Source organism: Meleagris gallopavo, chromosome 17 (genome assembly GCF_905368555.1).
Source record: "Meleagris gallopavo chromosome 17, MGAL_WU_HG_1.1, whole genome shotgun sequence".
NCBI classification, from domain to species: Eukaryota; Metazoa; Chordata; class Aves; order Galliformes; family Phasianidae; genus Meleagris; species Meleagris gallopavo.
Genome location: NC_139420.1, coordinates 10,851,345 through 10,861,572, shown reverse-complemented (window position 1 = coordinate 10,861,572; position 10,228 = coordinate 10,851,345). Strand labels below are relative to the sequence as shown.

General features: G+C 61.9%; 2 protein-coding genes across 3 annotated transcripts; one reads left to right on the top strand and one right to left on the bottom strand.

Annotated features, from left to right (window-relative positions):
* Positions 1-248: 248 nt before the first annotated feature.
* RNF215 (ring finger protein 215) lies at positions 249-4,019 on the bottom strand. Of its 2 annotated transcripts, XM_085238147.1 has the most exons (10): positions 3,722-4,017; positions 3,265-3,393; positions 3,093-3,164; positions 2,926-3,011; positions 2,522-2,576; positions 2,242-2,346; positions 2,005-2,121; positions 1,422-1,559; positions 1,099-1,201; positions 249-919 (listed from the first exon to the last, which is right to left on the bottom strand). In XM_085238147.1, the coding sequence occupies exons 1-10, from the start codon at positions 3,965-3,967 to the stop codon at positions 897-899; spliced, it is 1,074 nt and encodes a 357-aa protein (XP_085094273.1). In that variant the 5' UTR covers positions 3,968-4,017; the 3' UTR covers positions 249-896. The 2 variants fall into 2 exon arrangements, with proteins under 2 accessions (XP_085094273.1, XP_085094274.1); XM_085238148.1 differs by lacking the exon at positions 3,093-3,164 and having other exon boundaries at positions 3,722-4,019.
* A 2,260-nt stretch (positions 4,020-6,279) lies between these two features.
* Positions 6,280-10,191, top strand: SEC14L2 (SEC14 like lipid binding 2). Its single transcript, XM_010720427.3, has 12 exons — positions 6,280-6,404; positions 7,511-7,586; positions 7,767-7,810; positions 7,912-7,971; positions 8,044-8,232; positions 8,594-8,689; positions 8,927-8,987; positions 9,061-9,144; positions 9,258-9,364; positions 9,437-9,576; positions 9,648-9,817; positions 9,889-10,191. The coding sequence occupies exons 1-12, from the start codon at positions 6,351-6,353 to the stop codon at positions 10,038-10,040; spliced, it is 1,233 nt and encodes a 410-aa protein (XP_010718729.2). The 5' UTR covers positions 6,280-6,350; the 3' UTR covers positions 10,041-10,191.
* The last annotated feature ends 37 nt before the right edge of the window (positions 10,192-10,228 follow it).

The window sequence follows — 10,228 nt, the reverse complement described above, 5'->3', positions numbered from 1 at the left end:
TCAGCTGCCTGTAGCTCAGCTGCTGCTGCAGTCCTTGGCATGGCTCTGATCCTGACCAACTCAGGAGCACCCACACCATGCCTAAGCACAGCGAGGCGAGGCTCAGGCCAGGGAGCTGTTCCCAGGAGGCAGCTACGCCGCTTTGAGGAGAACTCAGAGGCTTAACTTGCCAGCATAGGCTGCAGCCTCTTGCGGCAGGGAAAAGTGGTCAGCAGGACCAAGGACCACACAACACAAGACACAGCAGCCTCTCTGAGCTCTGTATTTAATAGCAACGGCCACGAGTAGTGCTGCAGCTCCAGCTGCCACATGGAACAAGAGCCCTTGCAGGCTCACAGCGAGTCCCCGAGCACTCTGTGTTCAGCTAACTCGTACTGTCCTTTCTAATAAGTTAGTATAAATAAAGTGGTTCATCCTCCCCCCCTCCCGTCCCTCAGCTGTGGCAGAGCCCCAGGTGCAGGCGGGCTCCCAGCCTGGTGCTGCCCACCTGTTGCAGCCGCAGGCAAATAGAAAAGACTTAGAAAAAATGATGAGCAGGGAGAGGGAACAGCCAGACCTGCGCTCTTCCCTTCAGTGCCTGCAGACTCTGCCGACAGCCTCAGTGGCCCCTCCCCAGTTATACCCATGAGTGCTTTCCCTGGCACCCATCCCTCAGCCATTTGGCAAATGCCCAGCCGTGCCCCTGGCCCCTCTACTCACACCAAGCAGGGAGAACCCCCCCAAAGTCTTCACTCTCCTAAGGGCCAGGCACTGCCTGGTGCTGCAAAGGGCACGGCTGCGCTGAGCCTTGCTCCAGTTCCGAGCACAGCTCACCCCAAGCCTGCCCTGTTCTTCCCCAGCTCTTCCCTAGAGCAGCCATGGGTCCGTCTGTCCCTGGAGCACGTCCATTGGGCCGACTAGCTCTCTCCACAGCAGTTCCCTGCAAGGGAGAAGGATGGGGAGGTGTCACACGGGGATCACAAGAGCAGAGCAGCCTGTGGCTGGCACCACTTCCTCCCCAGATCTTGCCCTGGCATGAACATGCTCCCCAGAGGGTGAACTGGGGTGCAGGATGCGTGGGGGCCCCTCAGGATCCTCTAGTCCCAGAGCTGCTCTCACCTAGGATGTTATGCTTGCAGAGTGGGCAGGTCTGCTGCAGGAGGAGCCAGGGGTCCACACAGTCCCGGTGAAACTCGTGGGAACATGGCAGCACACGCAGCCACTGCAGGGAGAGAAGCAGATGGGACATGTGAGCCATGAGGAGCACAGCAATCTGTCCCCTGCCCACAGAGGGGGGCAGTCCCCAACCACACGTCCCTCTCACGGGGACACCCCCGCCCTGATGAAGCACGAGAAGGCTCAGCCCCATGGAACAGAGCAAAGGGGTGGCATTAGCATGCATGGCCCCAAATCGTCACCGGGACCAACGCCACCAGTCTGACCTGGCTCTTGCTGAACTGGTCCAGGCACACGGCACAGCTATCGATCTCACAGGCCCGGCTCCGCAGCGCCTTGCCAGGATTGTACCGCCGGGTCTTCAGGGCCAACAGCCGCCGCCGAATGTGCTGCTTCAGGTCCAGCTGGAGACACAGAGCGGGAGGTGAGGCGAAATGAGCGGAGCATAGAATCACGTTGGTTGGAAAAGATCCATTAGAACATCAAGTCCATCGACTAACACTACGGTTCCAACAGTCAGCTACGTTCTTAAGTGCTATGCCACACATCTCTTAAATACCTACCAAATACCTTCAATATCTCCAAGAGATAGTGACTGCCACCTCCCTGGGCAGCCCTTCCCACATCTAACCACCCTTTTTGTGAATAAATTTATCCTCGCATCCAACCTAAACCTCCCCTGGTGCAATCCGAGGCCATTGCCTCACATCCCATCTACACTTCACATGAGAAAAAGAAACCAACGCCCTCCTTGCCGCAACCTCCTTTCAGGAAGTTGCAGAGAACAGTGAGGTCTCCCCTCATCCTCCTCTCCTCCAAACAAAACAGTCCCCACGCCCCACGTCCCACCTCAGCATCCCGCTCCGACAGGCCTTGCCGTGACTGCCGCTGTGCCTGCACGATCACCCCCGTGCAGAGGAGCAGAGCGACGAGCAGGATGGTGTTCCACAGCTGCTGCAGGTACTTCTGCAGGGACAGCACCACCAGGCGCTCAGGGGGGCGAGGGGGAGACCCTTGCTTCACCCCCAGCCTCATCCCCAGTTGTGGTGACACTGAGGAGTGGCCACGGGGACATCTGTGACGCACCTGGACCTGCGAGCTGTTCTCCCCAGTGCAGATGACACCCTGCCACTCGCCATAGAGGCCCCCTCGGGACAGGCCACAGGTGGACCACAGGGTGAGTGTCACCCCCTGCAAGGCAGGACACCGCGTCACCACAACAGCATGTTGCAGTACAGGGGGCAGGACTGAGAGACACCAGAAGCTCCAACAGCACTTGCAGAGCTGGCTCCTGCTCCTTGCAGGCTTCCCCACTGCCATGCCCCTGTCCTCATACCCAAACAGAGGAGATGGAGGACTTACATACCAGGTTCTCCAGCAGCACCGCCTGGTATGTGATCTTCGCTGTAGCCCGTAGTCCTCTATGAGCAAGAGGCACAAAGAGCATCAGCCACATGCAGCATCCCCAGCAGCCAGCAGCCCTATTCCTGCCGGGCACTGAGGGAGGCCACTCCTGAGATGTGTACAAGGACAGAGGGACACACGGAGGAAATGGCAGTGATATTTTCCACCCAGTCCTCTCAGCAACTTCACATCCCTGCTCCGTGCCTGTTTCCCAATCAGTGAAGCCACCACAGATGCCCCTGCTCCCATGCCAAGCTGAGCGTGCCAGACACCTTCCGAGCCCCTTCTGCCTCCCCACACTGCACGAGTGCTGGCTGTGCTCTGCTGCCCACTGCACAAATCAGACTGCTGCAAGGGAACGCTCACCGCAGCAGTGCTCCCAGCAGCCTGGTGACATTGTCTGAGGATTGGATCACGATGACGGGCTTTGCAAGGAGCTGGGAGACATCCAGCTGCACCGGACAGAAAAACAACAGCTGTGAGTGGGGCAGGAGGGCACCCAGCGTGCTAGTAGGACTGCAGGGCTCTCCTACCTCTCGGATCGCATTCTGGTTCAGTGCCAGGATGAGCAGGGCTGAGGCCCCCAGCACCAGGGCTCGCTTCATCTGCAGGGACAGAAGGCTCAGCACAACGGGCTGGCACTGCCCACATCCCTGCTGAGCACCCCAGAAGGTGTCTGCGGGCCGTTGCTGATGGAGCTCTCACCTTGCTGACCACAGCAGCAGTGAAGGACTCCTCCTTGGCACTGCGGGGGCTGTCTGCCGGCTCCTCACCCACGGGCACCACCCCGATCCAGCTGTCAGCAGCACCCAGCTCCGGCTCCGCATCCCCCACCTGGACACAAGGACAGGTCAGGGACACACAGACAGGTCACGGCATTCCAAGGCAGCTGGCCAGCAGGCAGGGTGAGGGCACAGGGCTGGCAGCAGGGGAGTTGTAGGGGGGCACACAGTGCTGACATCACGCCCCCATCCAGCCCCCACACCCCCTCCCATGGCTCCAAATGCTCCCAGCGCTCCCCTGTATGCCCCCGGTTCCCATCTTACCCCACTAACCCCAATCCCAAAGCTCACACAGGTCCCATCTCCCCCCGTTTCCGGCACTCCCCAGTTCCCCACATCGACCCCAAATACCTTCCCACACCCCACCTCCCCCAGCTCACCAACACCAGCCGCCCCCCGATCTCCTCTTCCCGCGGCTCCCCGCGGCCCGGCCCGCTCCCGCCTCCCAGCAGGGCCCCGTGCAGCGTGTAGGAGCCGCCGGGACCCGCCGCCGTCCCGTCGCCGTCCCCGGCCGCGTCCCCCGGCCCCGACACGGCCACCTCCACGTGGGCGGAGGCCGCCGGTCCCGGCCCGGCCCGGCTCAGCGCCAGCAGCGGCGCCAGCAGAGCGGCACGCAGCGCCGCCATGGCTGCACCGAGCCGCCGCACAGCGCCCCCATGCGGCGGGGAGGTCCGAAAGGAGGGATGGAGGATGAGCGCTTTTAGGGGAGAGGTTGGGGGGAAAAAGAGGGTGGGATGAGGACGAAGAGGGAAAGTGGAGGGGGAGGACACTCTGCTCTTCTTCCAGGCTTTTAATTCAGCTATTAAACACGACCGGGTTCAGTGCTGACCTTGCATGCTCTCTGCTCGTTACTGAACGACAGGCTCGGATGAAGTAATGGAAATGGGGTGGGGATTGGGATGGGGATTGGGAAGGGGATGGGAAGGGGAAGGGAATAGTGATGGGGATAGTGGTGGGGATGGGGATGGGGATGGGGATGGGGATTGTGAAGGGGATAGGAAGGGGAAGGGGATGGGAATGAGGATGGGGATGGGGATTGGGATGGAGATTGGGATGGGGATTGGGTGGGGATTGGGAAGGGAAAGAGAACATGAAGGAGAAATGGAAAGGATTTGGGATGGAAAGGATAAAGTAGAAAGTGGAAGGGATGGGGATGAGGTTGCTGATGGGTAGTGGAAAAGTGTGCATGGAATTGGATGGAGATGGAGATAAGGGAGAGGCATCGGTACCAGCCGTGGGATGGAGATTAATCTGCGTGCAGGGACAGGTATTAAGACTGGGATGTGATTGGGAACCACCACATGAGCAGGGAAGTGACAGGGACTAAGCCCACCACTGGCACTGGTAGAACACCAAGCATGGGGATGAGGCTGAAGGGACAATGGGCCCCCATCCATGTGCCCTCAACATGTCACTGCATGCACATGTCCAGGCACACACGTGTGCAATGTTGGCACAGCACTCCACAACCCGTTGGGACCCAAGCTAGGGACAAGTCTGCAGGGTCTCTGGCAGGGCTGTGCCATGGGCAGTGTGCACACTGAGGCACATCTGTGGGGATCACAGCAGCCCCCAGCCCAAGGGACAAGGGTCTTCAAGCCTGTGGGACATCCCTGGTTCCTCGAGACGCACACAGCCCACCTGGGAACACAAGCATCACTCCTGCCCACAGGTACCTGCACAACTCCTGTACCCCATTCCCCTGGTGCCTCCATCTGTCCCTGGCCCCAATCTCTTATCCCTGTTTTCCATTCCCTGTCCCCAGCTCCTGTTCCTATCTATTGCCTTTTACATCTCCCATCCCTGCTCTCTGTACCCTCTCCCCTGCCCCATCTTGCAGCCTTGTCCCCACCTCTGTTCCCCTTCTCCACCTCTTGTCTCTGCCCCCATTTGTGTCATCTGCCTCTGTCCCATCTCCCTACCTTCTCTCTTGTTCCTATCTTCTCTCCCTGGTGCTCTGACCCCAGTCCCTCATCTCAGTCCTCCCCTGTGCCTGAGACTTGTCTGTTTTCCTGCTTCTTTTTATAACCCCACCTTTCTACCCTGTCCCATTTCCAATCCCCATCTCTGTCCCCTGTTCCCATCTGTCCCTTGCCCCAATGCCTCTCCATGTCCAACCTCTGTCCTCCATCTCATCTGTCTCTTTCCCCACCTCCCACCCTGACCCCACCTTTGCCTGCTCCATCTTCCTCCCTGTCCCCATCTCTGTCCCGTTTCCGTCTATCCCTTGCCCCAATGCCCATCCATGTCTGTCTCTGTCCCTGTCCCATCTCCTACCCTGTCTGCATCTGTCTCATCTCCACCTCTCCCCTGCTACATCTGCCACCCCTGTCTCCATCTCCTGTCCCCTTCCCCATCTCTGTCCCACCTCCACCTGTCCCCTGCTCCAGTGCCCACCCCCATCCCTATCTCCTGTCTCCATTTCCCCACCAGTCCCTACCCCATCTCCTATCCCCTGCCCCTATTGCCATCCCATCTCCACTTACCCCCTACTCCAGAGCCCATCCCCATCTCCATCTCCTGTCCCCATCTCCCACCATGTCACGACCTCTGTCCCATCTCCACCTGTCCCAACGTCCCAATGCCCATCCTTGTCTCCATCTCCTGTCTCCATCTCCCATCCTGTCCCCTCACTCCCTACCCCATCTCCTATCCCCTGCCCCCATCGCTTTCCCATCTCCACCTGCCCCCTTCCCCGCCCCCTTCCCCATCCCCATCCCCAACCCCAACCCCATCCCCATCCCCATCCCCATCCCCAACCCCATCCCCATCCCCATCCCCATCCCCATCCCCATCCCCATCCCCATCCCCATCCCCATCCCCATCCCCATCCCCATCCCATCTCCCACCCGTCCCAGCCGCACACCGTGCCGTACCCGCGCGGCCACCCCTGCCGGGCACAGTCCAAGGCCGGCACCGGGGCTGGAGGCGGCACAGGGCGGAGCCGCCTCGCCCAGCTCCATCCCGGCCGCCCTTAAGAGGCGGCGCCGGGGGCGCGGGGCCGGCACCATGAGCGGCCGCGTCGGGGAGCTGAGCCCGCGGCAGGCGGAGGCGCTGGCGCAGGTGAGACCGGCACCGGGGAGACGGCGGGGCGCTCCGCTGCGCCCACCTCGGCCGTGGGGTCCGCGGGGGTCCCCGGGTTGCATGTCGCCGGGACCGGGGTCCCATCACCTCCGGGACCCGGCAGCAGAGGAATGCGGGACGCAGATCCGCGGGACACGGGGAGGCCCGATGACACAGCTTTGCTTCTCCCGGCACGGCGAGCATCCCAAGGGCTCTGCTTGCACCCCGTTTCCAGCACGGAGCTCGGCACCCGGAGGTCCCGCGGGACGGTGATACTCCTGGATGCGTGCCGTGCCTCCCTCCGCCCCACGACGCTTCCATCCTGCAAAAATGTGGCATGGGGGAACGTCTCCCTGCCTGGGAAGGCACTGCTGCCGGGTGGAGGGCGCCCAGCCGAAATGGTGGCTGTCACCTGCTGGGGGACATCCGGTGGCTTTGCCTCGTCCCACCTGCAGCAACCTTGCTGGGGTTTATTGGCCTCTGTGGGCATCGATCACCGAGGGTACAACAGTGGCTGCGTTATCTTATCGCGGGGAGAACCGAGCCGAACTCCGGCCCGCGGGCGATGACCCGGGCGGGTACGGCTGTGCCGGTGCTCAGCTGGGATTTGGGGACGGGACACTGCGTGGTTGCAACCCTGATGCAAGGAGCTGTGAAACCTGTCCCCTCCCACCCGCCCGCGACCGTGTTGTTTTCCTCTGGGTGAGGGAGTTAATCCCAGGTTTAATTACACCTAAATTCAGGCGGGGATAATCCGGTCAGCCTCGTTACGGGCTGGTACGGTGCATGGGGGGATTTACACCGCCTGCCCCAGGGCGGCATCCCTGCTCACTGCCGACCTCGGCGGTGCCCGAGGCATGTGCGGTGACTGCCTGGTGCACAGCCCGGAGCTCAGACGCCGTGCAGGGGGCAGAGGGCTGAAACCTCGCTTTGGAGGGCACGGGCTGGCTGCCTTACGCAAGGAGACTGGTCTGGGGACCCTCCCGTGGCAGGAAGGGGAGCAGAGACTGCTCTGTGCTGCCGGCTGCCCTGGGGACAAACTTCGGGTTTTGGGCACAAGGCCACATCCCCAGCCCTGCTGATGGTGGTGCCCCTTCTCCCCGCAGTTCCGAGAGAACATCAAAGACGTGCTCCCCTCGCTGCCCTCCCAGGACGATCACTTTCTCTTGAAATGGCTCCGAGGTAAGCCCGGGGGGCACGGTGGGGCTGGGACATCCCATGGGGGCTGCGGGCACCGCGCCGAGGTGCTGCCTGCACCTGGACTTTAGCAAGCTGGCAGCGGGGCAGAGGGCGGCAGGTTCAGCGGTGATGTCCCGGCTGCGCCTCGCGCGGGGCTGAGCTCCACTCTCTGCTCTCTCGCAGCACGCAGCTTCGACCTGCCCAAGTCAGAGGCCATGCTCCGCAAGGTGAGGGGGGTCCCCGTGCTGGGGGAGCCCGGCCGAGGGACTGGGGTGTCCTTGAGACCCCGTGTGCCCTCACCCCGATTCGCTCTGCCTCGCCTTCACAGCACGTGGAGGTCCGCAAACGCATGGATGCCGACAACATCGTTGCATGGGAGGCACCTGAGGTGGGGGTCCTCGGCCCGTGGTGGGTGTCCCCAGCCTGAGACGGGCGTCCCCAACTTACGGTGCTCCCGCAGGTGATCAGGAAGTACATGGCTGGAGGCATGTGCGGATACGACCGGGAGGGCAGCCCTGTCTGGTACGATATCATCGGGCCGCTGGACCCCAAGGGGCTGCTCTTCTCTGCCTCCAAGCAGGACCTGCTCAAGAACAAGTTCCGTGACTGCGAGCTGCTGCGGCAGGAATGTGAGAAGCAGAGCCAGAAGGTGGGCGACTGCCTGGCTGTCCCCACACATCCATATGTCCACCAAACCCACAAGACCACCCCTTCCCTATCCCCACTGTCATCAGCCCTGATTTCTGCCAGCTCCATAAGTTCCTGCACATCCCACCAACCACAGTCCTTGCTGCCACCTGTGTCCCTGTCCCAGCACCGCACCTTTCTCCTGCACTGATGCTCCAGAGGAAGCACTGGGCCCATTATGGGAAAAGGGACTGGCACTGGGCTGCCCTGTGCCCCAGGGGTGGCAATGAGCAGGGACAGATGGCAGCAGGGACTTGGCAGTGGCTGATGCTTCTTGGTCTATGAACTCATTGTCCTACCTGATGGCTCTGCCCCTGTCCCAGCTGGGCAAGAAGGTTGAGATGGTGCTGATGGTCTACGACTGCGAGGGCCTGGGCTTGAAGCACCTCTGGAAGCCAGCGGTGGAGGCATATGGTGAGGTGAGGCTTGGAGGGACCACAATGGCTGAGGTCGGAACTTCATCCCTTGTGTCCTTGGGCTGCAGGGTGAGCCAGGGACTGGCTGTGACTCAGGTCCCAGGCCTCACTGCAGTTTGGGCAGGTGCATGGGGCCTCTGTTTAGGGTCCTCACCTGTGCAAAGCGTGTGCAGGTGGGGCTGCCCCAGGCGGTGCTTGGGGCGGGAGGATGTGGATGTTAAACCTCTCCCCATCTCGCAGCTCCTGGCGATGTTTGAGGAGAATTACCCCGAGTCCCTGAAGCGCCTGTTCATTGTGAAGGGTGAGCAAGGTGTGGGCATGCAGCTGGGCATCGTGCTGGGATGGCTGCCCTAACACCCAGCTCTGCTCACCAGCTCCCAAGATCTTCCCAGTGGCCTACAACCTGGTCAAGCACTTCCTGAGCGAGGACACTCGCAAGAAGGTCATGGTGCTGGGATGTGAGTGGGGCTGCGATAACCCTCACCCTGCCCATGCAGCCTCGGGGATCCCCACCTCAGGCCGAGGTCCCCGTGTGGGTCTCAGCCCCTCTGAACGCCCCGCTATCCCGCAGCCAACTGGAAGGAGGTCCTGCAGAAGTACATCGACCCCTCGCAGATCCCAGTGGAGTACGGGGGCACACTGACAGACCCCGATGGGAACCCCAAGTGCCCCAGCAAGGTGAGGAGCGGTCCCCGCAGCGTGAGGGCTACGGGATGGCCATGCCCTGTGCCCAAAACTATCCCTTTACAGATCAACTACGGAGGGGAAGTGCCGAAGCAGTACTATGTGAGGGACCAGCTGGCACAGCCCTATGAGCACACAGCGGTGGTTAACAGGGGCTCATCCCACCAGGTGGAGTACGAGATCCTCGCCCCCGGCTGCGTGCTCAGGTGAGGGGGGTCCGTGCTATGGGGATGAGGATATTGAGGCAGGCGGCGGTGACCCCGGGTCTCTCTGGCAGGTGGCAGTTTAAGTCAGAAGGGGCCGACGTGGGCTTTGGGGTGTACCTGAAGACGAAGGTCGGGGAGCGGCAGCGGGCAGGCGACATGACCGAGGTGCTTCCCACCCAGCGCTACAACGCACACATGGTGCCCGAGGACGGCTCCCTCACCTGCTCCACCCCTGGCATCTGTGAGTGCCCCCTCGTCCCCACCCCCGTGGTCTGTCCCAGCGCCCTGACCCTCGCATCCCTGGTCCTGCAGACGTCCTGCGCTTCGACAACACCTACAGCTACATCCATGCCAAGAAGGTGAACTACAGCGTGGAGGTGCTGCTGCCCGACGCTACCTCAGCCCAGCAGATCCAGCAGCTCGGGGACAAGCTGGGCGAGGTGGCCCTGGACCACAGCTCGTGATGGCAGCACGGAGGATGGAAGAAGGGGGGCCGGTGCCCCGCGGCTCAGGGACCCGGGGGGCTGTGCCCGGGGCTGTCGGCCCCTCTGTGCCTTATGAGGCCCCCAGCAGTGGGGCTGGGTGCGGTGGCGGCAGTAAAGAGAGGGACAGTGACATGGCTTGGCTGGTTGTTGTCCTTCCACCCCATCCC

Bases quoted from the DNA above. Each gene is read 5' to 3' on its own strand.
- RNF215 (XM_085238147.1), bottom strand. From the start codon at position 3,967: ATGGCGGCGCTGCGTGCCGCTCTGCTGGCGCCGCTGCTGGCGCTGAGC. The intron at 2,122-2,241 runs GTGCGTCACAGA...CTGTCCCTGCAG, and splicing joins AGAACAGCTCGCAGGTCCAG to AAGTACCTGCAGCAGCTGTG. The intron at 920-1,098 runs GTGAGAGCAGCT...TCTCCCTTGCAG, and splicing joins CTGCAAGCATAACATCCTAG to GGAACTGCTGTGGAGAGAGC.
- SEC14L2 (XM_010720427.3), top strand. From the start codon at position 6,351: ATGAGCGGCCGCGTCGGGGAGCTGAGCCCGCGGCAGGCGGAGGCGCTG. The intron at 7,972-8,043 runs GTGGGGGTCCTC...GTGCTCCCGCAG, and splicing joins TTGCATGGGAGGCACCTGAG to GTGATCAGGAAGTACATGGC. The intron at 8,233-8,593 runs GTGGGCGACTGC...CCCCTGTCCCAG, and splicing joins GTGAGAAGCAGAGCCAGAAG to CTGGGCAAGAAGGTTGAGAT.